Consider the following 25585-nt stretch of genomic DNA (forward strand, 5'->3'; position numbering starts at 1 on the left):
GTGTCTGATTGGTTAAGCGTACCAGAGGTGCAGCGAGCCCATTTATTTTTTCATATTGTCATCCGCTCATAAGATACAGAAACTGGGCTTACGAGAACTCGGGGTGCGCAGAACTTGGGACTGTCACAGCTAATCCCGGACAGGATAGGCACGAAGAAGATTCCGTTTGAATCCAAGGCTGTGACACTGACTATGCAAATTATTTACACATTATTACACAGATTAGGACTAGTATAACCTACACTGTTTAGGGTGATTTACTCTTCTTCATGTTCTAGTAGCTTGTTGTTTCCTTCAGTTGCCGTTTCAATGGATACTCCCAAGCGGCGGCCTGAGCTCATCATGCCTTCGTCTACCAACTATTTGACTCCTACTGCTCCTAAACATGGGAAGAAAAAAGATTTAGAACATCAACATGATATAATGATGCAACAAGCTATTTACAGTACCGGGGCAAACGTATTTGTCTTCTTTGCTGGATTAGGGATCATTGCCCTGTATTGGGTTCTGGAATCTTTCTATCGGCCTCTGATGTGGGCAACATTATGTGGGGCTTTTCTGTTCCCCTTCAAGCGCCGGATTACAAAGAACATAAAGAACTGGCTCATAGGTCTTAAGAAATCAGGAACTCCGTTTACGCTTGGTATTTTCAAAGTTCCTATTGATTTGTTGGATATCTCATCTGAGACTCTTGTAAATTCTGTTTATAAAAGATGGAGAGTGATCGGGGTTGTCACTGGTGTGTTTCTGACATTGTATGTGACATATTACAAGTCTCCTATGGACTTTCAAAAGTTCACCGAATTTGTTTTCTATTTATACGAGATGGTGTCTAATCTCATTAGCTATTTCAGCTTCAAATGGGTAAGTGGTCAGTAGTTAGTTACAAACCAAAATGTATACCAAATAGTCAAAATCAAATAAGCAATACATTTTTTTTGTGTTTGAAACACTCATATTGTTATTTAACAGAAAATATTGCAACAACGTGATATAGGTATCATAAGGAAACATAATCCTGTTTCTCAGCATTTGCTAAGTTAATGCTGACATTATTGACTAAATGTGTAACTTGTATTTCAAGGTCTGTGGACTCGTCATATGCTATCTAATAGCTGTCGCAAGGCTATGGTCTCCAGAGAACAAAGAAGTTTTTAGCTATCTGTCGATTCCGATATGGCTGCTCACTATGTTCTGTCTAATAGCTAATGCAGGCGCACTAAGGTTGCCTCTAGCGCTTGGTGTTGTGGCGCTGATGGCAATTGGGTACTATACCGACTGGCGCGGCCAGCAAGAGCAAGAGGAAACAAGTCTGTACAGCAAAGATGGTCAGTTTGCCTATTTATAAATGTCTTTTCATCAGCAAGCTCCATCATTATTGCCAATCATAGATGTATTTGATTAGATAAAAGGAATTAATCAGTTGTAGAGCTAGCGAGTCCCAGTTTAAATCAATGTAGATGACTAATTCAGGTAATAAGTTATCTGAAGTTACTGAAACCAGTATTTCACTTGCATCCGTATTAGGGAGTTTTCTATCTTTCCTTTTTGTTTGTGAGAAAATCATGTCTGCTTGAAGAAAGGTTTCATAAACCAGGCTCTATTTTGTGTAAAGTGTTATGAAGTCTACTTCATGAATGAATATAAACGCATTTCTTGTATAAATTTGTCTATAAAAGTGCCCAGCAGCGTATAATTCAGTTGTTGTGCATTTATATACATTTATTTGCTATTGTTAATAATACATTGAATAAAATTGGTGTTTACAATTAGAACTATCAGGCATGCACCTAGTACAAGCTATATTTGAATATTATGTAAATTGGTTGTCTTATCATAAGTTCTCTTATAGTGCGTATAGCCTAAAATTCCATATCTTGCTTATGTGAATTTATGGGAGTTAGTGTTATTAGTTAATCAATTAGTTAGTCAATTAATGTTAATTAGTGTTAATGGAAGCATCAAAACAAAATACATATACGAGTTTTTTTTAGGTTACTTGTAAATTAATGTTATTTTTTGCAGATGAATACCACGTTTAAAAAACTACTTGTAATAGTTTTGTTTTTTGTTTTTATATACATGGTGATAGAATTGTTTGCATGATATTCTGTTTTCAAGGGCCATCCACACCTGACCAGACTCTGAGAGAAATAAGCTTCAAGGAAGGATTCAAAAAGATCAGCAGCATATTTAAATCATCGCTGCAGTATTCGCAAGGGATTGACGATTGTTCAACACTTGACACTAGCAATGGGCCGGGCCAGGAGGAGAGATCTTGTGATACCACTGTACTCCCTGGGTAAATGAGTAGTTCTTATATCTCTTTGTTCATACCAAGTCAGAACAATAGTTTTTAAGCTTCTGGCAGTCTGTTCTACCCTCAACTTGTATATAGGTTCTGATTTTTATAGTATTACTAGGTGAATGCCTGTGTTGCACGGTAATAAAAAACAGCTTATAAACATTACCTTACCTACTACATTACCTTTACACTACATTACCTGCAACTGTTTATTCGCTGTTTTTATTACCCGTGCAACACCGAACATTCACCTAGTGAGACCAGTTGGTAATCATTACATTTAACACAACATCGTTATGCATGTTTTAACTGGTGTAAGGAATATCTCCACTATCATGGATCACTACGCTTAGTTGAATGTATAGTCTAATGGGTAAGCTCCAACTCCTCCAGAAATAGTGGTTCCAAGAATGAATTTTCTGCGAAGTGGATTTTTGTTTCTAACACTTTATTGCTATAACTAGACAGACCCTCTCATTTATATATATATATATATATATATATATATATATATAGTTTGCACATGCTTGTAGTAAGCCATTGGTTTGGTTTTGTAGAGTTTCTCTAGTGTTTTGTTCTCACCTACCAAACTTTCTTAGATGAACTAAAAAAGGGATTCTAAATTGAATAGTTTAAAACTTATTCACAGTAATCCATCGCTACTTTGTGGCTTCAGTACTTCAGGTGGTAAAAAATATTAATTGAAAACTGAAAATTTAAAAAAAATAAAAGAACCAAAATACAAAAATCTCTTAAACACTCGCATTGTGAGATCCCTCCGCTAGCACCATTGTGATGGCAGTCGTCATGGTTTGCTAATTTTCATTTTCTATTTCTTTTTCCGTTTTTCATGTTTTTTTGAAGTGTACAAGTTAAAATTGTTTGTGACAGCCAGCCTTCATCATACCTGTCAAACCCCCCATCCCTCAAGGTTTATTGATTTTAATCTTAAAACATCCTGGCAATCAGATCACTTTTGTGGAAGCTTTGTGTGACTTCGTCTTTAAATATCTTTAACCCTCAAAATTGTCTAGCGAGCCTAACGATAGAAAAAGAGGAAAATACTCATGATTAATAAAAAGGTGATTTTATTAAAAATGAGTTTATTAGCTTTTATTTAACAGATTTTTACTTTTTACGGGTGCTGCCGTTCACGGGTGCTGCCGTTCCTGAGTCCTTCTAGGAAATGATGAGTTACTGTAGCCTGTTGACTAATGAAAATCATTAAATACAGTTGTTAAAGATCTGAAGTTAATTGTACACACCGTGTGATAATAAGGTATGCATTTATTTATTTTTTCCGTAACCTCAGGTGTTCAGCAACTTGCAATCGTAATAGATTGAATGTCTTGTAGCAGTGAGATGGCTGATGTTACGGTTGATGAACAGCGCAGTGTTGCCTCTTCAACCAGCGCAGATTCCGAGTTATTAGATCCAATGGGGGTAGGTGATGTGTAGTCCAAAAATAACCTGACATCATTGTAGTGTGCACAAATCTTTATTATGGATAAAATGCTACCCTATGTTGAATCATAGCATGTGGTTTCTCACAAGTTCTTGTGAAGTCCAGTTGTTAGCTATGTGAAAACGGAACTTATACGCGTAGGTAGAAGTGATTCCTGAAATGAAGGAAACGAAGGCAGAGCTTGTATCTCCACCAAGATTTAGAGAAGCCAGACAGTCGCTCCATTCCAGCAGGATAGACAGCCATGTCAGCGTAGAAAGACAGAAGAATCGTCGCCGTAGCGATAAGTTTTTTATTTTTCTGTTTTGGTAAGCACTTTCATAATAGTTCTACATTTGCAGTGGTTATATATCTCAACGGTTATGTAGGTACACTATTTATGTGGAGTGAACATATATGGCTATATATGTGCCTATACGCTGAAGCACTATATTTAGGATTAGCCAACGGCCTGTGACGGTATGAAAGCATAACTAGGCTTACTATGACTATATGTTGAACTGGTTAGACTCTAAAACATTCCTCGTTGTGAGTGTTCCAGCATCTAACTAGACTGTGTGTGAATATGTGGTAGAGCAAGATAGGTCGCTGAACAATATTGATAGCTAATCGAGGCTTCTATTGGCCCAATAAGAATTACTGCATTAAAAGATGTTTGCATGCTACAATGCATCATGAATTCCGTGATTGCTCATGTTTATGCGGCATTGTTGTCTATGTAACTAAGATAGAATAGTGTGTGTAGCGTATTGGGTGCAAAATTATTCTTTAGCTATGCTCTGGTGTGAACATATAGAGCCATTTGTTAACCGTTTTCTTTGAAGTCGGTATATGGGAAAATGCCTGTGCTATCATTATGGCTGTAAGTGTGAAGGAAATGGTAGTTAGTGTTCATAAGGTAAAGGTTAATGAGGTAGCCAGCTGTTCACCCATCAGCTACGCTTCTTTGCACTAAGTCTGTTCTGGCCACTGACAGATCCTACATTAGCAGGAACTATGGTAAGAAGCTTGGCTGTTTGAGCCTGTTTTCTCTGACTTTCTTCCAATTGGTGCTAGACTTTCTTCCAATTGGTTCTCTAGTCATAGATAACTGATAGTATCGTTATTAGATGTGTAGCTCTCCATTCTTTCCGATGACTATTAACTTTTTAAACGATTTCTTTGAAAAGGTTAGTGTAGTTAGCCAGATGTGTATTAACTTTTCCATGATTCTCAAACACTTCTGACAAATATTCATTAGAGTAACTAAGCTCATCAGTGATAGGCTGACCAATAACTAAACTCATTAATAATAGGCTGACCAATAACTAAACCCATTAATGATAGGCTGACCAATAACTAAACTCATTAATGATTGGCTGACCAATAAGTAAACTCATTAATGATTGGCTGACCAATAAGTAAACTCATCAGTCATGCTTCTGCCAAACTAGCAGCTCACAATGGTGTAGCCTTAGCTATTTGATGACAGAAACACCTGAACATTAAGGTGCGTCCAACAATTTGTAATTAGCTGGTGCTGATGTGCCTCTCAGTCTCAAATAATCTTCATACGAAGCCTCAGAAGCATTGAATCTGCAGCTTGCTGACATCTGGGGAATCAAAAGCACAAGTGTATTCTATTTAGGACCGTCAACACCAGCTGCTGAGGCTGGACTAGTCTGTGCATCATTGGGTTGTATTTTTTATTTTTAAATCACAGTGACTTTTCATTCATGTGAGCCACATCCTGCTCACTGCCTGCCAACTTGGCTCCTCATCTCGGTTAGCTAAGCTATTGTGCACATCAATGATTTTTATGGTGTGTTCTCTCGCAATAGAATTAACAACTACATAGTATCTGTGGAACATGTTTTGATCTTTTAATTATGATTTGATTTTTTTCATTAATGGAAAAAATCAAATCGTAATTAAAAGATCAGAACATGTTCCACAGATACTATGTAGTTATTAATTCTTCTTTTGGTTTTACTGCTCAGTCTGCAAGTTTTGGAAACTAGTGTCCTTGGCGTCTAATGCTAGATTGAGGTCGCGTCTGACAATCATTCGGTCTACTCTTGACTATGTTGTAGGTCGATAGTTGTAGTGCTACTCTGGAAGAACATGTGGCTTCTTCTTATTCCACTCATTTCATTCGCGTTTCGATTGGTGAAGATGGCTGTAGAACGTGTTTGGCTGGCCACTGCTGTTTATAGAGATTGGTTGTTCAGGAGTGAAGAGATGGAAGCAATGCGTACTTGGTGGCTGCAGAGAATAGATGTTATTGTACCGGCTCCCATCAGAGGCTTGACTCAGTTCATGCTTAAAGGTGACAAAAAGGTACTGTTGAAGTCATCAAAGTCTCCATCATTCGTCGGTGTTACAATTATGTATTTCTGACTTTTTCATACAATAGTTGGCTAGAGGTTTTGTTGCAACAGCGAGATGTTAAGCTTGATAATCTTACCTGTTGTTACATTCTGGTGAAATTCAAATCAAGATCTGACAATTCCAACATTCTTACTGAAGCAGAAACCAACAGATATATCCTGATAGTAATTTACTTTAAATTTTCCTAATCTCACAACATGAAAGGTGATGATGCTGCCATCTTATTCAGGTGATCAATGTTTTACTCGGCTCTGCAGATACAATCATCACCGTCCTCCTCATATTTGTTCTCCTCGTCGGATTCGTCTCTATCTCGGTGGCGGTTTCATTTCAAGTAAGTTAATGACATCAGATTCATGTACCCATCACTCTTTTCGGCGTATTTTACAATTGTGATTACTAAATTATACCTACCAGTATAGCTTATCAATATCACACACAAAATCCTGTGTTCACATTGCGAAAGGATGTTTGTATAGAGGGTAGTTGTACAGTGAAATATACAGGTTTGTATATAGGGTAGCTGTACAGTGAAATATACAGGTTTGTATATAGGGTGGTTGTACAGTGAAATATACAGGTTTGTATATAGGGTGGTTGTACAGTGAAATATACAGGTTTGTATATAGGGTGGTTGTACAGTGAAATATACAGGTTTGTATATAGGGTGGTTGTACAGTGAAATATACAGGTTTGTATATAGGGTGGTTGTACAGTGAAATATACAGGTTTGTATATAGGGTAGCTGTACAGTGAAATATACAGGTTTGTATATAGAGTAGTTGTACAGTGAAATATACAGGTTTGTGTATAGGGTAGCTGTACAGTGAAATATACAGGTTTGTATATAGGGTAGTTGTACAGTGAAATATGCAGGTTTGTGTATAGGGTAGCTGTACAGTGAAATATACAGGTTTACATATAGGTTAGCTGTACAGTGAAATATACAGGTTTGTTTATAGAGTAGTTGTACAGTGAAATATACAGGTTTGTATATAGGGTAGCTGTACAGTGAAATATACAGGTTTGTATATAGGGTAGTTGTACAGTGAAATATACAGGTCTGTATATAGGGTAGCTGTACAGTGAAATATACAGGTTTGTATATAGGGTTGTTGTACAGTGAAATCTCTACTTATGATCACCTCAACATAAAAGTTTTTTAACATATTTTAAATTTGAACAAACGCATAACTTTACCCTAAAAATTATGTTTAACATTCAAAGTTTCTCGAAACATTCCAGTTTTGTAAGTGAAGGGGCTGGTGTAAATCAAGACTAGAGTGTAAATCAAGACTAGAGTGTAAATCAAGACTAGAGTGTAAATCAAGACTAGAGTGTAAATCAAGACTAGTGTGTAAATCAAGACTAGAGTGTAAATAAGATAAGAATTGCTCACACGTAAACTAGGTTAGTCTAGATTTACAGTTTTAGCTAGAGTAAGTTACATTGCATATTTCTATCACAATCGCTACCATATGCTTCACCAAGCCTGCACTTCTGTTTTCAAGTTTACAGTAAGTTAATTATAACAAACCACTAATTATTAGTTTATTAATTTTTACATTTATTGTGATTGTTACATTTGGTTTTTATGTAGTTGTATGTGTAAGGCATCTGTTTTACCCCTTTGTGTAATTACCTGAAGAATCTATTATAAGATTGTTGGCTTGTCAAATGAATAAATATTGTTTATTTATGAGAATATTTATGAAAATATTTGTTCCAATATGCAGCAATTTTAGCGTACAACACAAATCCTGTAACGATTTAACTTCATATGTGGAGGTTTGATGGTATTTAGAAAGAAACATTATTCAGATTTTACCCACAGTGCATTGTTTTCATATGCTTTGATTGTTTCTCAAAAACATTTTAATAGACAATTAAAAATAATTTTAGATCAGCAGCATGAAGTTGCCAACCGCTAGCATAGTAATCGCTGCCTTTTGCTACGAATTGAGTTTTTCTCCTAATCCTGATATACACTGTTTTTTTCTCTTTTAGCACACAGACAACTACCTATAAGCAAGATAATTTCTGAATTCTCATAGCTCATTCACGCTGACACTTTTCTTCATTCTAGAAAAAGTAATTTATGTGAAGTAGAAGATTATTGAACTGTTTGTAGATTGCATGAAATATATTCCAGCAATATCATAGTATAATTTATGGATAGCCGTTGTTCCTGCAAATAGCACTACATGTTAGTACTGTAACATAGACAGCACTATCTCATTGCATTTCGATGTATGTAAATGGTAGTGTCTCACTGCTTTGCATTAAGTTAGCACTACCATGGTTGTACTGCATTGCATTATACTGTAGAAGGTACTTTGATATTCATTATAATGTGGTAGTACTATCTCAATGTACTACACCAGGTTCATCACTGCTTGCTACCTTGCGAGATGATAAGCCCAACCCCACAGAATTTCATTGTCTCTAGCACTTGTTGGGATGTGTTACCACAGGAGGCTATGTGTGCCGTGTAGCTTAGCTATATTTCGTACCTTGCAATGATATTTATCAATTTGTAGGTGCAGAAAGAAGGCATTCATCTTGTGACTGTCACTAGTAACCTAGTGCAGAATCGTACGAACGAACTTCAGTGGCTCACTGGGTATGCTTGTATGGATAACTCTCTATCTTTATATCATGTTACCAATATTGACTTTAGTGTCTTTGGGCTCTGCTGTCTTGTTTATTGCGGGACCTTGAACAAAAGATAAATTAGCTTTTATTTTCACCTTCATGATTATAAAATAAAAATTATAAAAACAACATTAGAAAAGTTGACATAGGAGTAAAGATGAACACATACTAAACATACTCTGTAAGTTTGGTGAATGATTCACTAGCTCAGTAATCACATGTCATATCAACAGCAACTAGTTGATAAGAACTATGAGGTGAATGGATGCAATACTCTAAGTACTTCTGGTTGGTGATAAATGCATGCAGATGTTAATGATGAATGTATATTCAGGGTGCTAAAAGATAGTGGTGGCACAAATGAAACCGGAGGAATTCATTCCAGTCTTGATCCTATGATAAAGAACTTGCACACACTTGGGAGAGAATGGATACTAAATTTGATTGCAGAAAAAATCACTCACAAGCCTTCTCGTCTGCTCCTGGAAAATGAAGCCATAAGCGTTTGGGATTCATTATACGAAAGCTGGGTGACTAAGGTGGGCACTCGATATGCTTCAGAAATCGTTTTCATGCTATCTTAATTGCATGTTCATTTTTGCATTACTTCTTGTTGTTGCACAAGGTTTGTTTATGTGGAAATGTTGTATGTACATAACACGAGTACCTTCTTTACAGAATACAACCGCTTTTGCAAAACCAGACTATGATGGAGCATTGTTCTCTCACATAAAAAATGGAGGTGTTGAGCTTATGTGGGAAAGTATTTCATTAGATGTCAGTGGAATATTTGGTTTTCTGAGAGAAAACATTGGCATATTTCAATCTGTAAGTATTCCCAACTATTCGATTACAGTCAAACTTTAACTCCCAAGCAGTCACTGCGTATAAATACCATATAACCTCTATTTGAACACCATGGCGCTGTATTTTTAAACTTCGCCTACAGTGATGTTCTATTAGAGGTGGCATTCAAATAAAGGTGGCGTTCAAATAGAGATTTTATGATATGTGAAATATGCATGGCTCATCTGTAATGGTGTTGAATGCATTGGTAATTTTGGCCCACTTTTTATTCTATTCAGAAATTTATTACTATTACTAGTACGTTAGCACTCTAGTGTGCCATGAGAGATCGTCAAGTATAATAACTACATGCACAACTATTCCGTAATATGGCAGGTAGTATCTAGGCGCAGGTGGTAGAGTGTCGGTCTACCAAATAAAGAGTCATGTGTTTCAATTTGGTTAAAATGCTGTCTTTTCACCTTAAATCTAGATTTTGGACAGACACGACTGTTGTTATAGTAAAGGCTACCAGGATGCCCTGCGTCGCTCGAGTATTAAAAACAGCTTATAAACAGCGGCAGGTAATGTAGTTGCCATGGGCTATGTTTTTGTAGCAAGTTGGCCAACAGTTACAGTTGAATACTCCTTATATTAATGCGTGTATATGTACAGACATTAATATATACACACACCCATATATATATACACACACCGTAGTAAACCGGTAGCTTCTGAGTAAAATCGGCAGTTTCATCTATATATATATATATATATATATATATATATATGTACGTACGTACATACTAGCTGTGCTACCCGGCGTTACCCAGGTAATAAAAAAGTCTTTGGAAATCAAATTGATTTGTATTTAACATTTATAACAACATTTGCCATTCGAACTTTCAAACTACATATCATGAGAGAAGTGTTTTGTGTAGTTGAAATAAATTAAAAGAGAAAATAAAAACAATTGTAAAGGTTTTCAAACTTTGTCAAAAAACTTTGTCAAAATTGCAGGTTCTATTCTTTGAAGGCATTAGACAATGTGCAACATCTGAGAATACATGTATTTAACAAATTAATAAAAAAAATACGACAAAATATGGTATTATTTTGTAGTTGAAATTTTATTAGAACAATGTCTGCCAAAAATGGTTGAATGAAAAATTAATATTAATAATAAAAATTGGAAACTAAGTAATAATAACAGTGATACGAAAATGAATAATGTTTAAACTTCAAACACGATACTCAAATTATGTTTAAAAAATGCAAGTTGAAATAAAAAAGATAATGCAACAAACTTTAAAAACTTATATGATAAACTTCAAAAGCTATAAGTAGTTTATAAATATAATAAGAGACTGCAAGTCTATCTATATATATTTCTCTCAAAGTATGCAGATGTATGTAAATATAAGAGAGTGAGGAATAACTGATACTTTTAATTTTACACGCTAAATCTTACAGATAATCTTACAGTAATCTTACAAATGTTGTAAAATGTAAAATTAATTTTGAATTACTAATTGCTTAGGTTTATAAGGAAATATGTGTAAGCTAATACACAAAGCGAGCACTGATAGGAACTTTAGTGAAACGCGTGTGTAACGAATGCAATACTCGTCTGTTGAGGAAAGGAAATTGCGCTTGTTAATATATTATATCGCTATTAAAATAAATGTTAAATAACAGATTAAAAAGTATTCATACAAACAAAAATGTTTTAATTTGGACTAAAAGAAATAAAACGAACAACGCTTTTGTTCATATTTAATGATAAGACAAAGAAGCATCGTGTTGCATAAACTTGGGTCCAAAAAATTTTTGAACAGGGGCATCGTAATGCGTCGGCGAGCTGCTTAATTAGTTAGCATGTGCATGGGGTATGCCGTATATGAAAAAACCTCTGATCAATATGCCGTTTAACTCAGTGGTAGAGCGTGCGGATTAGAAACTCGTCGATGCATTCGTGAGTTTGCAAATCCATCAAAAAGCGGAATTTTAATATCAAGATTTTAATAGCTGTAGCTGGACATACCAAAAACAGACTTTGATATATATATATATAGATACATACACCCATATATACACACATATATTCATATACATTCACACATATATAAATATTCTAGCCAAATGCTCGGCGTTGCACGGGTATCAAAAACAGCTTATAAACAGATATAAAGGCGGTTGCCGTTGGCTAATTTGAGTAAGCTAGTACAGTATCCATATTGCTAAACATAGTAATAAGAGCCATGAGAGCAAGCTTAAGTGACGTTACGCGTAAGGCAGTCGCTATGCATATTTTAACCCAGATAATGACACATATCACCCAATGATACCATTGCATCTCGTGTAGCTTGATGGGTTAGCATGTGCTTTGTGATCAGGAGGTTCCGAGATCAAATCTTCTACGATATGGATTTTTCATCGCTAGAATTTAATGCTATTATAATAGCTGGACAGACGAATGACAAGTGTTGTGATCCATAATATGTAAATTACAGTAAAGATCATGTTTTGTATGATTCCATTGATAATTCAGTGAAACATACATTTACAGCTTAATGCTATACCGTTTCAAATATTTCCATTTTGTATTACAGGTTATGGAGTCCGTCTGGATCTTGCTCAAAGGGAATGTGAACTTGGCTTTTAATCTCTTGTTCAGCTTGCTTCAGATAATTCTCGGCGGCGGCACAGCCATATTGAATTCTTTTCTTTCTCTGGTTAGTAAGAAACTTAATGAGGGTTTGGAAAACTTGAGGATAGAATATCTGAAACTATTGACATTAAATCATAGTAAACTGTATTGTTACTGTTATATCTGTTATAGTTACTACAACAGAGCAGTTACTACATTGTGTGCTGTTGCAGATTGTCTTCTTTACCACTCTGTTCTACTTGCTGGCAAGCAGCTCAAGTGGTTACAAGCCTGTAGAGTGGATATCGCGTCTAACATTCACCGGCAGTGGAAATATGTTTGCTCAGGCAGTTGAGGATGGTATCGGGTAAGTGTCGTGAGTTGAAGCCAGCTATCAACAAAGAGATGCTAAACCTTGTAATGTAAAATAAAACTGTTCTAGTCTTTTTTTATAGAATTTATGTGCCAGTTGAATTTACTAAAGCCAAAAAAACTGACCTGCTTCTTCTCTTTTAATGCATTCTATATTTTGTATTTGACATTTAATTAACTGATTTCTCATCCTTATTAGTATTATGTCACATTCCCAGTTGTTTGTTACGCATTTGGGCCTAGTAATGATCACTAAAATAGATATTTTCACCAAAACTCTTGGATCCCCAGACGTCTAGTTTTGTTACAAAAAGTGAACGGCGTATGGTTTGCATATGATCCACTACTGCTTCAAGCTTCACCCATTCATAATTATATTGTGAGGCTGCTAACTTCAGCTCATCAACTTGCTAGCACAAAACTCCAAATTTGGTAATTACTGATTCATAATCTTCAGTGGTTGTAGTAGAATCACTTTTAGTCGCAGCTGTTATTTTTGTAGGGGTGTCTTTGCTGCCAGTTTGAAGATGGCTGCTTTCTATGGAGTATACACGTGGCTCACACACACTGTATTTGGTATTAATATCGTTTTTTTACCAGCAGGTAATATTTCAATCCTTACTCCTTGATAGCCTAATTCGATGTTTTTGTTTTAGACTAGCCATGGTACTAATGTTGTAAACAACCATTTTAATGACCAAGTTTGATCTTTAGTTTTGGCAGAACCTAAAAGGTATAACCTTCCCAAGTGTCTAATTTAGAGTGCTTGGCTATCAGCTTACATAAGTTGGTCAGAGTGTGTAAATATATTATTTCGTATTCTTTATTAGCAATAAACTCTGTTTAGTATTAGCTGCGATCCTGGGAGCTATACCATTTGTTGGTACATACTGGGCAGCTCTACCAGCTATTCTAGAGTTGTCCCTTGTCCACCAGGAGGTATTCTTAGCACTGCTACTCGCCGTCTTCCATATACTTCCTATTCTAGTGGTGGATACAGCCTTGTACAGTGACATTAAGGGGTAAGATATCACTGTTTTGCAGGTATGTTTTCATTTTGTGGTCATTTTTATAGCCGATTGCAATTTTCAGAAATAATATAGCAATATGAAAAATATTGCCGCGGCTGATGAAACATTTTATATTTTGTGCATGTTGGCGTACATGTGCAGGATATGTGATACCTATACATATTGTTATAGAGGGGGACATCCATATTTTACTGGCCTCGCCATAGCTGGAGGGATATATTGCTTTGGATTGGAAGGAGCGATTATTGGACCCGTGCTGCTTTGTTGCATTATTGTAGCTATGAATCTTCACAGCTCAATCGTTAATTCTGACCAGCCTCCCGCCACACCTACCTCAGGTAACTGCAATAGCGAACATTGAATTGTTGCTAGTTTCTGCTATATCCAGCACTATTAATCATATTATTTTACCGCTAGGTTGCAGCGAACCCACCTGCGTAAACTACCTGTTGACTTAAGTCATATGACATTATAAAAAGGTTATATATCAATATATTATATATATATATCGACCACTGTTTATTATTGTAGTCTGTCAATCTACTATCAAAGATAGAAATCGTCCACAACTCCGCAGGTTTGTATGGCGAGTAAATTTGGTTGTTTCACAATTTCTGTCATTTAATGTTACATTATTGATGCTATTTGATTATTAATGATCGATTATTATTTGTCGATTATTTTATGTTACATTATCAATGGTTTAACAGACTCTGTATGCGCTGTGTCTGTGTGTTTTAGAACAATGAGCACAAATAATTGTGAATAATAACTGGATGCGGACTTCCACCACTCTATTAACAAGACGATTTTCTATTCATCTCTCGACATTCTCCTGCATGGATCTATTGGGGAGAAACGGCTGCCCAACTTTGTGTTGATACATCCCTGTGCTAAAGTAATAGATATTTGGTTTTATTTACACTATTTTGCCTTTATTTTTGATATTCACCTACACAGTTCCATTAGCTCCTAAAAGATCCCATGTTAAAATTAAACTGCTGATAGCTCGTTCCATCATTGTTTGTTATATTTATGAAAAATGTGATATGTTACTATTTTTATGAATATATATATGAGAAAAACCATGTCTCCACCATCTTTTATAAGGCGGTATTCTTACAGAACCATGAGCTAATCTCTACTTGTTGTGCACCTTATCATATGTTCCAGATCCTCTGTAATTGCCAACATATCCGTCACTCGCATCACTCGCATCACTCGCTTGCCTCCCTTGAAGTCCCTTTCCTCGGCCTGTCTCATCAAATCGTTCTCTATGTGAACCTGTATACTGAGTATGATCAGTCATTCTGTCCACAGCCCCAGTTTTGCTTACTCCCTGTTTATGACAAACAACACTATAATTTCGCTATGAGCAAAAGGAAGGTGTTGACATTGATACGAAAATTGGCAAGGCCATGCTTTTTTGATGCTTACCGTAGTGCCAGCCAATGATGGCCCACCTTCACTAATAGCATCAATCAGAGCCTTGGATCCAGCATCCAAACTTAGCCTGTTGCTCTTAGCATATTTGGGGGCAATATCCTCAAGCAACTTCTCAAATTCTGTGAAAGTTATTTCCCTAAAGCCACAATATTTTATTTACTTTACATGCCAAACAAATGCAAACAAAATGGCACAGTGTATTTCTCAAATTGATTTCTACATATTACAAATACTGCAAGAGGGATCTTACTTCTTCCCCTTCTCTTTAACCTTGCTAAAGGCTATATCCGTGTCTGTAGTCGTTAAGAACTTTCCATATAATTTACAATCTTTAAACATCTTTGTTAGATTTTTATCTGTTAGTGTACTCTTGTTTCCTTTAACACCCGCTCCAAAATTGCAAAACGTTATAAATTGTGTCTTGAGATAATCCCCCATCTTGCTATAGAAATAAATATTCAAGATATTACATCAATAGCATATTGATTATGAAGATGAAAGTGGTGTTTGAATCAACAATTTTTTGTTAGGTCAATCAATAGTCATCGAGTTTGGCAAGTATGCATACAGCAACTGAAGGTCAAGAGGTCAGGTGAAACCCTGCTGTTTTAGGTTGTTCATGAAACGTATCATCAGCTATTAAAATCTGTGCAAAAACAAGCCATCTGCTTACCTGGACTTAAACTAAAGCCTTGTCTCCTTCAACTATTGGTTATTGCGGTGATGTCATCAAATTCTGTTAAAGAAAAGACCATGGATTAATGCTATTTTAGCAGATGTTAACATACCAGGGTGATGACAAGCGAAATGGTAAATGCAAGGATCTGCATCAGCTTAGTTGCCTCAGGTCTACTCAGTCCTCTTCACTAATAGCAACTAAAAATAATACCCAGCAACTAGGCATACTATTCCCATGATGACATGCCATGGCTCCATAGCCTTAGTGCTCATAAAATCAGCACTACCCACCTTATATTCAGAACCTTAACAGTCAGGGATTTGTGTACCCTAGTCTTGAAGGTCGCCCAAAGGTTCTTCTGTCGGTCTACACATGACCTGAATGGTACAGTCTTACCTGCAAACAATACCATCAAATCCAAATACAGTGCTCTTAGCTTAAGTAAACTCAGTTGGCACTATTTTTTATTGTTTCTGAATAATTATTCTAAAATATGCATTCATTAGATATGAGGCTGGTATGCGACTGTAGTTATTTTGTTAGAAGGTTGTCACAAATTAGATACAATCAACATTATAAAAATTTATTTAAAACTCTTTGTGTTATGCACATATTACGTTATGTGATAATTAAAACTAGTTATTTTGAAAACTGAAATTCGACAGTTGTCGTTGAAATAACAGAACTGAGTGTCAGAGTAGGAAAATGGCTTCAGAAAAGGTGTGCAAAGTTCTATTGTTTACAAACTGACATCTAACGTAATGGAAGAAATTATGACATAAATGACAGTTTTTAAACTTAATTTGGATTTACTTCCCTTACCCAACTGTTTGCTTTATTGAACCAGTGTATATATTACATAGAAATAAACTTGAAACTTCCTCTGCATTCATAACAAATACAGGTGGCTATTATTTGCAAAATACACTGCGAAAAAGACAACATTGCACAGTGAGTTATAAACTCATCAAGACCGACTCATGTACCAATTATAGAGAATGAACTATACAAATAATGATAGCAGTGCAACGCTTAGCTGGAGCTGATATACATACAATACCTAGGATAAAAACATCCTTAGGATCAAAGCTTATTGGAGTAAAAACAGCGGGTCTTGTGCTGAATCCTTCCAATGCTGTTTTCATAATTTTGATTTTATAATCATGAAGGTGAAAATAAGAGCTAATTTATCTCTTGTTCAAAAAGGTCCCGCAATAAACAAGACAGCAGAGCCCAGAGACACCAAAGACAATGTTGGTAAAATGATATAAAAATAGAGGGTTATCCATACATGCATACCTAGTGAGCCACTGAAGTTCGTTCATATAATTCTGCACAATTTTTGTTATAAATTCAAATATTATAAATAAATAATAGTAGGTAGGAGTTTATTACGGAATTGAGTCTTTCTTTAGAAACATTTATTGTTCATTATGAATGGTTAGCACTCTGTATTGCCAAGAAGCGGTTCGATCCTCTCTACAGGAAGCGGGAGATCACCGAGCCTTAAATTACTCTCATGTCTGCATACATTGGTCATGTTGCCAGCATGTTCGAGGGGCTAACTCCACCACCCCGCAAATAATCCTGCCAGTCAAGTTTTTTATGGAAGTTCTCTCAGGCCTTCATTTGCCTTACAGGCGCATAGAGTGTAAGTTCAGTGAATCACATAAATTACCAGTGAACTAAATAAAAAAATTTAATTAGAACTTTTAATTTAGAGAGTAGAAATATTATGTATAGCTGTATAATGCCATAAAATTTTACCAAAATAGATGTATTTACTAATAATATAAGGAATACAGGAATAGGAATAAATAAAACATGCTCACTGCACCGACTCTCCATTTCTCATTATGTGTTTCATTGTCCGCCTTACCTGCATGTCTTTCCATCCATCTATCATGACCAAACTCCCAGAAATACAAATTTTACAATATAGAAAGATCTTAATTATTATTAAGCCATGCTTACCATGACTAGAAGAGCCAAGCCCTGTCTCAGCTGATGGCTGACTCCGAGCAGCAAGCGGCGTAACGAGCATCTCTCTATCATTCTGCATACTTCTGTGGACGAAACACTGTCTTAAGAGTGCAGCAACACCCTCATCATATTCCTCTGTTCCCTGAAACCATCGTGGTAATAATTCCCTCTCCATGCAGACACTGTTGTAGACATTCTATGTATGGTGTGAAAGTGATAGACCTTTCACCACTGAGCTACCTAACCCACACTATTCTCCAGTTTTTTCATACCTTGTCCTATGATCACCCTGACATCATAGGACTCCCCTCCCACTTCCACTTATTCTTGTGTTGAACTGCTTTCTTACTCACTGAACATAGAGCATCTTCTTTTACTAGTCAGGGTACACCTACTAGTACTCTGAAAGTTTGTCACGTGTAGTAATTATGTGCACAGTTATTCTATGATACAGCCAGGTGGTTGGGCAGCGCAGATGGTAGCACGCTTAGCTGAAAATCTGAATGTCTGGGTTCAATTCTTGTGTGGTGCAACTTTTTTCTAACGCTCTTAGAATGGCCTCGGACAGACACGGCTCTTATTAAAGTAAATATTACCCTTTTAACATTAACCCTTTCACCAATCCCTCCTCATTCCTGCCCATTATCATCCCTCCACTCTCTCTCCAATCACTTGCCAGGCTTAACTAAGAATTAAGCTTCTGCGCTGAAGATAACCGGTATATCCCTGATCATAAAAATGCAAATGTAGCTACTGAGTCATATTTTTACACCCACCAGCAACTGAAGTAGTTCTACCAATGACCATTGAATAGCATTTTTTACCAAAGACCGGAATGTAATAATACTAGCTCATCGGGAAGGGAACCACAAAGACTAACGGATACGTAAGCTAATAGTATAGTTTACCTTACCATGAAGTTGAAATCTAATTTACCATTATATTATGAAATATTTCATATTGAAACAATGCGACTGAGTTTGTCTTAGACTCTCAGAGGCCGAAGCAGAGCAGCCTCAAAGGCAAAGCATTCAAAGACAATAAGCATTCAAATGAAAAGGGTTAAAGCATACCAAACCTATAGAAATAGGTCCTTTGCGTTTCACTGTGTCAATGACCTCAAGCCATGCTTCCCTGTTGATACCGAGCGCATACGCAACAACCTTGTCATAACAGATGCCAAGAAAACCACAGCTAGAGTCATCCATAGACATCCTGCAAACAATAGATACTGTACATGGTTCAGGGCCTTGAAGGAGCTTGCAAGCACATCCTATTTATAAACATAAATGACCACAAAGTCTCTAAAACAACTAAATTCTAGCTAAAAATACTTATAAATTCACAACAAATGAGCATAAGCACAGGTGTCTAAAAATATTCAGGAAACCTGCCTTGTGTATATCCATAATTAGGTAAGAATTTGTTTAAAAAAAGACAATTTATGAGTTGCCACTCTTAACGAAGAGTCGTGGCCACAACATACTAGTTTGATGAGTGACAGTACTAGTCTCATGCATGACAGTACTAGTTCCGTGAGTGACAGTACTAGTTCCGTGAGTGACAGTACTAGTTCCGTGAGTGATAGTACTAGTTCGATGAGTGACAGTACTAGTTCCATGGGTGACAGTACTAGTACCATGGGTGACAGTACTAGTTTGGTGAGTAACAGTACTAGTTCCGTGAGTGACAGTACTAGTTCCGTGAGTGACAGTACTAGTTCCGTGAGTGACAGTACTAGTTCCGTGAGTGCAACGATATAAAACCCCCTTGTGGGGGTTGTATATCATTGGTAGGTGACAGTACTAGTTCCATGGGTGACAGTACGAGTTCCATGGGTGACAGTACTAGTTCCATGGGTGACAGTACTTTAGAATTTTGACAATCTAGACAAATATGCTGATCACTGTCTTTTACAGTTGGGATTACCAGTGCCTAATAATGTAAGGATAGATTTAATATTAGCTGGAGTTTTTATGAACATTTCATTTGTAAAGAAAAGGAGTTAACTATAATCGCATTTCCCTACCCTGGCATATATAGCCTCATTCTTTGTGATTAATTTTTTAAACTTACTGTCCAGCTTACGTCATACGCATGTTAAATGCTCACAAGATAACAAACAACTTGTAGAAATGTCTACGCAAATGCAAAATATCTCTAGTAATAATTAAAGTCAACCTACTTAGCAAATAGACCCTAGTTATTTTCAAAGCCACTGTAGAGCAGTTGTACAAAGAACTACAGCAAGAAACTTTGATGGCCTTCGTTTGGACACGTATTGCAATACACTGTCAGTGTCATCGCTAAGACATGCGTTCGGAGCAAACAGTGTATTGATATGAATGTCTCTTAGCAATGAGGTGGTTGATGTCAGAGATAAAAATAGAATCTCTCCCAAAAATAGCTTGAAACCACTTTTCAACTATAGAATGAATTTTGACCAACCATCCTTCTTCCTCTCTAGAGAATAACCAGTAAGCACATTCCATCATTTCTCTATTACGATTGGCTCAAGAATATTCAGCATTGACTTTCCTTTGATTCTCACCTCAGTCATGCTCTTTCAGTCGGTTCTTGGTAATCTCCTAAGGATTTTCGTATTGTGCATATATAGTTTATATACGCACATTACTTATTTTATGCACCTTGTTGTAAATAAAGTGTATTTTATATACCTTATTTACAATAAGGTGTATGAAATAGGGCTTTATTTTATATACCTTAACTAGCTGTGCTACCCGGCATTGCCCGGGTAATAAAAAAGTCTTTGAACAGAAAATTTATTTGTATTTAATATATAACAACATTTACCATTCTAACTCTCAAACTACATATCATAAGAAGAGTGTTTTGTGTAGTCGAAATAAATTAAGAGAGAAAATAAAAACAACTGTAAAGGTTTTCAAACTTTGTCAAACAACTGTAACTTTCAAACCTCGTATCTGGAGGAAAATGCTTTATGCAGGTCAAATAATTTAAAAACTAAAATAAAACGACAGTTTAAAATTACAGTGAAAGTTTAAAGATTTAAACTTACTTTAATTAACTATAATTTACTCACTTTAAAAATTTCTGCAGCATTTTTTGACCATCACAGATGACCAACAGGCTCCTAACGGTTATCATAGGATGATATGCACCCCTCGAGCTAAGGTTAAAAAAAGTAAACTAATTTTTAAGCTAGGTTTTAAGATGTCAGTGCTCAATGTGGCAAAATTACAATGATAATGAAATAGACGCGTAAGGATAATAGGCATGATTTTATTGCATGCAAGAAGTTTATTTGTGAAAACATTTCGACGAATGAGATTGCATGAACATGTAAACAGAAGCACATCGGCTTCTGTTTACGCTACGGCTCGAATGTGGTGTAGTGTTCAACTATGCCACCTTTGAACCGTTTTGTGAGGAATTCTAACCTACGGTGTTTTCGTGACGGCTGCGATTAACGGTTCGTTTTTGAACTTTTAAGAGCTTGTAATGACATTTCCACATATTTTGAACCTACACCACAGGAGAGTAAGACATGGTGAACCTTTTGATACCAAATAACTTTAATGAGAATTTTGTTGCAAGTCAACCTTAAATTTAAGGACAATTGCCCTTACTGATGAATTTATGGATTGTTATCAACTTGTTAGCAACTTGCATTGAAATTTGCTACAGGTGCTGCAGGCTATCTCATTGAAAATGAAAGAAATATCGAGCAATGCCAGGCTGAATGTTAGTGTACTATACTGGTTTGCTGCACGTACAAGGACATGTACACACTGCTAGTGTACTATACTACTACGCTAGATTCTAGAAACTAACACAAGCTTTGCGGAAACGGAGTCATCTCCATCAGTCTTCTTGCTCTGCTCGACAAACACATCCAGTTTTATTAGCTTCAGAATCCTGGCCTTCACTATGAAAGGGGACCCTGGAAGATCCTTCTCCATCACATCCCACATTAGCCGTCTCTCAAAGTTGACCAGCCCAAGGAGGCTACAATACAAAAGATTTCAGAGACTGGCAAAGCAAATGTTACTCAACATACAAACAGTATACAAGCCTGAAGTTAGATATACATTATCCCTGTGATACTTATTAAGAATGGATAGAGCTGAGATATTAGCTGAACATCTTTTGACTTCATCTTCTTTCCTAATGTAAGGAACCTGTTTACAACACTAAAACATTTGGATATTTCATAGTTTTGGATACAAAAAATTAGTTCCTTAGACTACCTCTATTCTAAAGATATGCGATATAAGTAACATAAACAATTTCTATTCTATAGATATACAATAAAAGTATTGTATATCCTTAAGCTACCTCTATCCTAGAATACTCAAATGCATTGTGAAAAACGCATCAACCCAAAGCTACCCATTCCCTTGCAGACAGCAACACTTTAACGCCACTTTTCTGCTAGTCTTCATGACCATCTGGCAGACGCATCGGATCAGGTGTTATTATCATATAAATATAAGAAGCGCATGACACCTCTGATACCATGTATAAACACAGGTGTGACTTTAACCTATTGCATTCATAAAGCATATGAGAATTCATGTACTTATCAAAGGTCTGTAAGCAATCACGACATGAACTACAACTATACCAATGACAAATGATTTCATTATCACAGGAGAACTATATGATTTTATGTGATCACTCTTGGTCATAAGAGTAGCAGCATAAGGACAAATATGATTTTATGTGATCACTGTTGGTCACAAGCACTGCCTTTTAATGATGCTTAAACACATTAAAGCTCGGTGTAGTACACACACAAGTGCATCCACTGATTGTGACCTGAGAACAGCTATTGCATCTTGATGAACATTTGAAATAAATATGCTCATTGAGGTAGTTTCTAGACATAGTACCTGACTAAGTGATATTTCCACTGTGTAACTCATTTATAGTTGAAGTTATGCGCGAGCAAGCAACTTCAACACCTGACACGTCATCATTCACAATTTATGCTGGTAAAGGATGACCATCTGAGATCAGGTGTTGAAGCCATCAACCGGTGCTGTAACTCCAGTCACTTTAACTATTGAGCCAAAACTCCAATAAATTTGAATGTTATGACGAAGATGATACAATGAAACAAATGATGCTTTGCAAATTCTATAGTGACTATGTCCTAATTATAAAGAAACAGCTTTAGAATTGCTCACCCCACACTGCACGCTTTTAGTGCAAGCACTGATGCACGGGTAAGATATCCAATCCATGCAACGAATGGTGGACTCACAGTTACCTCCACATTGAAGAATTGGTAGTGCACCCCTGGTACAAGCGGAAGAAGACTCAAACTGTCCCCATATAACCGGACAGTTAGGCCTCCTGCAGTTCTTACAATTGTTTCTGTCAATGTATATGGGTAGTGAAGTCCCTTTACTTCAGGCTGAAATATTTCTACAAAGATGACAAGTCGTAAACTGGGAATATAAAGATATGTTTCAAACACAAGACAGAATAGCTTTTATAAATGAATAAAATACGTGCAGTCACATTAATGGTTTGCAGGGAACAATTTAACAAACGCACACGAGTGTTTTAACAAAAACACAATGAGCTGCTTACCAGGTATGTTGTTGCTTGAAGGCATCACAGTTCTTGAAATTATAACACCATTAAGATCCAACAGGAAAAATCCTTTAGATTTGCTCTGAGACTGAAAGCTGTCCAAATTGTTACTTTCATATACCTAATAAATAAAGAACCACATAACAGAAGGTTGCACCAAGCACAACCAACAAGAGCACAGTTTTAGTGATTCAAATGTAGCAGATAAAGATAAAAACACGCAGCGTCACAAACTTAAATAATTTATATTTCTTATTGCTCGGCTAGCATGCGTTTCATACTTACAGCATTGGTAGAAAGACTCTCCTCAGTTAGGGTCACCTCCCGGACACACTCAACTGACCACTCAAAGTTCATTACACACTTAAATTCTGTTACTTTTATTTGTTTCTGCAGAGAAGAAAACATTAAAAATTAAAAAAGACATTAAAAAATTAACAATAAATCCGTGTAGAATGTTTGACCTGTGACAGATTAACACTGAGGTAGAATATTCAATTTGTTCAATAAAATGGTTCATAAAAAACAACAGCAATTTTTTGAGCACTTTAAAGGTCTTCACAATAGTGTAGGCTAAATAACGCATGCAAAACTTTCTAATGAAAGGTTACATTAAACAAAATTTTACCTTAACCGAAGACAACTCTTCAACAAGCTGTAGGTGGCACTGGGGTGAATAGAGGCGAGCGCTTAGGGTTTTAAGAATCTCACATTCATTTTTAGACATTGCGACTGCCTATATAATAAAAAATGTTACAAAGTATTAAAACCACTAAAAATTCAAGACAGTGTAGGGCTGTACGCAAAATGAATGCTACAGTTGATATGATCCATATATAGAACGAAATACAAAGGACTCAATAAATGAACAACATTATCCATCCTTATATCTATAGATACCGTAATTTTCGGACTATTAGCCGCTACTTTTTTCTGATGTTTTGAGCCATGCAGCTTATATAAGGGTGCAGCTATTCTGTGGTTTTTTCTTTCACCATTAGGGCGCATCAACCGGAATCTCCGAATAGTGGGCCTCTAGCGGTGACGGAAAAAATGAAACAATGCCTAATGGTACTTTTCCGTTAGGCACTGGGCTAAAAAGCGTCGGCGGACAGTGCCTGACGGCACTGTTCCGTTTTAACTAGCAAAGTTGCCGCCGTGTTAAAAATCACCATCCTGAGTTCTGCAGCCTATACAAAGGTGCGGCCTATGTATTGTTTTATTATCGTTTTTTTTAAAACAAAGCAGATGCGGCTTATATAAGGGTGCGGTTAACAGTCCGAAAAGTACAGTATATAAATCTCAGTGTCTGTCTTTTTATTGGTATTTTTGTTTTCATGCCCATGTTCAGTTGAAAATTAACTTTGCAAAAAATTTCAACTAGCGACGTTCAAATCGCAAGTCTAAAACAAGCACGCGTAACCTCCAAGCGAAGCCGTTCTTATTAATATTACCGCTCTTACATGAAGGTATATCCTTGCGTCATTGCCGATTAGTGCCGATGCACCAATTCATCTGAAAGATAGATTTTACAGAACACAATATACCTAGAAGTGAGTCGACACCTACAATGTTGATCTCACAAAATAAAACTTTCACAGGTTTGTAACTCCAACTGTGATTGGAGATCTTTCTGTGAGCACCAATGTTTACAGTGGGCAGAAACATGAAAAATTTGTAAACACCAACAGCGAAGAAACCAAATAGTTACTGAGCAAGTTATTTTTACTTGATTTTAGTAAGAATGAGTGAAATCCGACAACATTGGTAGCAGAACTAGCTATCAGATATTGCTTTACTACTGCACTCTGTAATCTTTGCATACTGTTGACTACATGTCAGCCATGGAAGAGATGAAGAAATGCTAGCTCTAGAAAATCCATCCATAGCTTGATGCCATTTACTCTAACTGATCGACCATGATATCTGTTGAGGGTTGTTTGATGGAAAAAGTGATGTCAAGCAATGAAAAATGAAGCCCAAGCAGACAATACGTATAAAAAAAGCCCCAACAATCATGAGATAAAAAAATCATGAGTACTATGATGCTATGTGACTTTCCAACAATCATTTTTTGTGAAGTCATCATCTGTATCACTGTTGTTGGTATATGAACCCAAGTAATTAGTCTGAACTAAAAACATAAAGTGGCTTCACCCTAGCTGAAAATGCACAAAGTCAAACGTGGAAATTGCTAAGTATAATTAATGATATGAAACAGACTGATATTTTGCGAGTAAAGATCTCACAAACAACA

At 36.3% G+C, this 25585-nt stretch overlaps 3 protein-coding genes across 4 annotated transcripts; 1 reads left to right on the top strand and 2 right to left on the bottom strand.

Annotated features, from left to right (window-relative positions):
• Positions 1 to 100: 100 nt before the first annotated feature.
• On the top strand, positions 101 to 14716 carry LOC137389498 (transmembrane protein 245-like). Its single transcript, XM_068075512.1, has 17 exons — positions 101 to 864; positions 1085 to 1328; positions 2122 to 2302; positions 3661 to 3748; positions 3912 to 4078; positions 5843 to 6089; positions 6370 to 6474; positions 8681 to 8763; positions 9130 to 9334; positions 9474 to 9623; positions 12194 to 12316; positions 12465 to 12598; positions 13106 to 13206; positions 13451 to 13625; positions 13806 to 13972; positions 14166 to 14211; positions 14376 to 14716. The coding sequence occupies exons 1-17, from the start codon at positions 310 to 312 to the stop codon at positions 14401 to 14403; spliced, it is 2799 nt and encodes a 932-aa protein (XP_067931613.1). The 5' UTR covers positions 101 to 309; the 3' UTR covers positions 14404 to 14716.
• Positions 14717 to 14775: 59 nt separating this feature from the next.
• Positions 14776 to 15518, bottom strand: LOC137390795 (tubulin polymerization-promoting protein family member 3-like). Its single transcript, XM_068077112.1, has 3 exons — positions 15331 to 15518; positions 15072 to 15216; positions 14776 to 14973 (listed from the first exon to the last, which is right to left on the bottom strand). Exons 1-3 carry the CDS (start codon positions 15516 to 15518, stop codon positions 14776 to 14778), a joined length of 531 nt encoding a protein of 176 aa, XP_067933213.1.
• Positions 15117 to 23714, bottom strand: LOC137389499 (uncharacterized). 2 transcript variants are annotated; one of them, XM_068075513.1, is made up of 9 exons: positions 23614 to 23714; positions 23326 to 23449; positions 22917 to 23157; positions 21559 to 21732; positions 18816 to 18957; positions 17734 to 17884; positions 16050 to 16155; positions 15754 to 15816; positions 15117 to 15216 (listed from the first exon to the last, which is right to left on the bottom strand). In XM_068075513.1, exons 1-8 carry the CDS (start codon positions 23683 to 23685, stop codon positions 15810 to 15812), a joined length of 1017 nt encoding a protein of 338 aa, XP_067931614.1. In that variant the 5' UTR covers positions 23686 to 23714; the 3' UTR covers positions 15117 to 15216; positions 15754 to 15809. The 2 variants fall into 2 exon arrangements, with proteins under 2 accessions (XP_067931614.1, XP_067931616.1); XM_068075515.1 differs by lacking the exon at positions 15117 to 15216 and adding an exon at positions 15451 to 15522.
• Between the last annotated feature and the right edge of the window lie 1871 nt (positions 23715 to 25585).

Source organism: Watersipora subatra, chromosome 3, assembly GCF_963576615.1.
Source record: "Watersipora subatra chromosome 3, tzWatSuba1.1, whole genome shotgun sequence".
NCBI lineage: Eukaryota > Metazoa > Bryozoa > Gymnolaemata > Cheilostomatida > Watersiporidae > Watersipora > Watersipora subatra.

Coding starts and splice junctions, on each gene's coding strand:
- LOC137389498 (XM_068075512.1), top strand. CDS start 310: ATGGATACTCCCAAGCGGCGGCCTGAGCTCATCATGCCTTCGTCTACC. Junction 9,624..12,193: donor ACATTGGCATATTTCAATCT/GTAAGTATTCCC, acceptor TTTGTATTACAG/GTTATGGAGTCCGTCTGGAT. Junction 13,626..13,805: donor TTGTACAGTGACATTAAGGG/GTAAGATATCAC, acceptor ATATTGTTATAG/AGGGGGACATCCATATTTTA.
- LOC137390795 (XM_068077112.1), bottom strand. CDS start 15,518: ATGGGGGATTATCTCAAGACACAATTTATAACGTTTTGCAATTTTGGA. Junction 15,217..15,330: donor GTTAAAGAGAAGGGGAAGAA/GTAAGATCCCTC, acceptor TTGTGGCTTTAG/GGAAATAACTTTCACAGAAT. Junction 14,974..15,071: donor CATCATTGGCTGGCACTACG/GTAAGCATCAAA, acceptor TGTCATAAACAG/GGAGTAAGCAAAACTGGGGC.
- LOC137389499 (XM_068075513.1), bottom strand. CDS start 23,685: ATGAACTTTGAGTGGTCAGTTGAGTGTGTCCGGGAGGTGACCCTAACT. Junction 23,450..23,613: donor AGAGTCTTTCTACCAATGCT/GTAAGTATGAAA, acceptor TTTATTTATTAG/GTATATGAAAGTAACAATTT. Junction 16,156..17,733: donor GCTTGGCTCTTCTAGTCATG/GTAAGCATGGCT, acceptor TATTGTTTGCAG/GTAAGACTGTACCATTCAGG.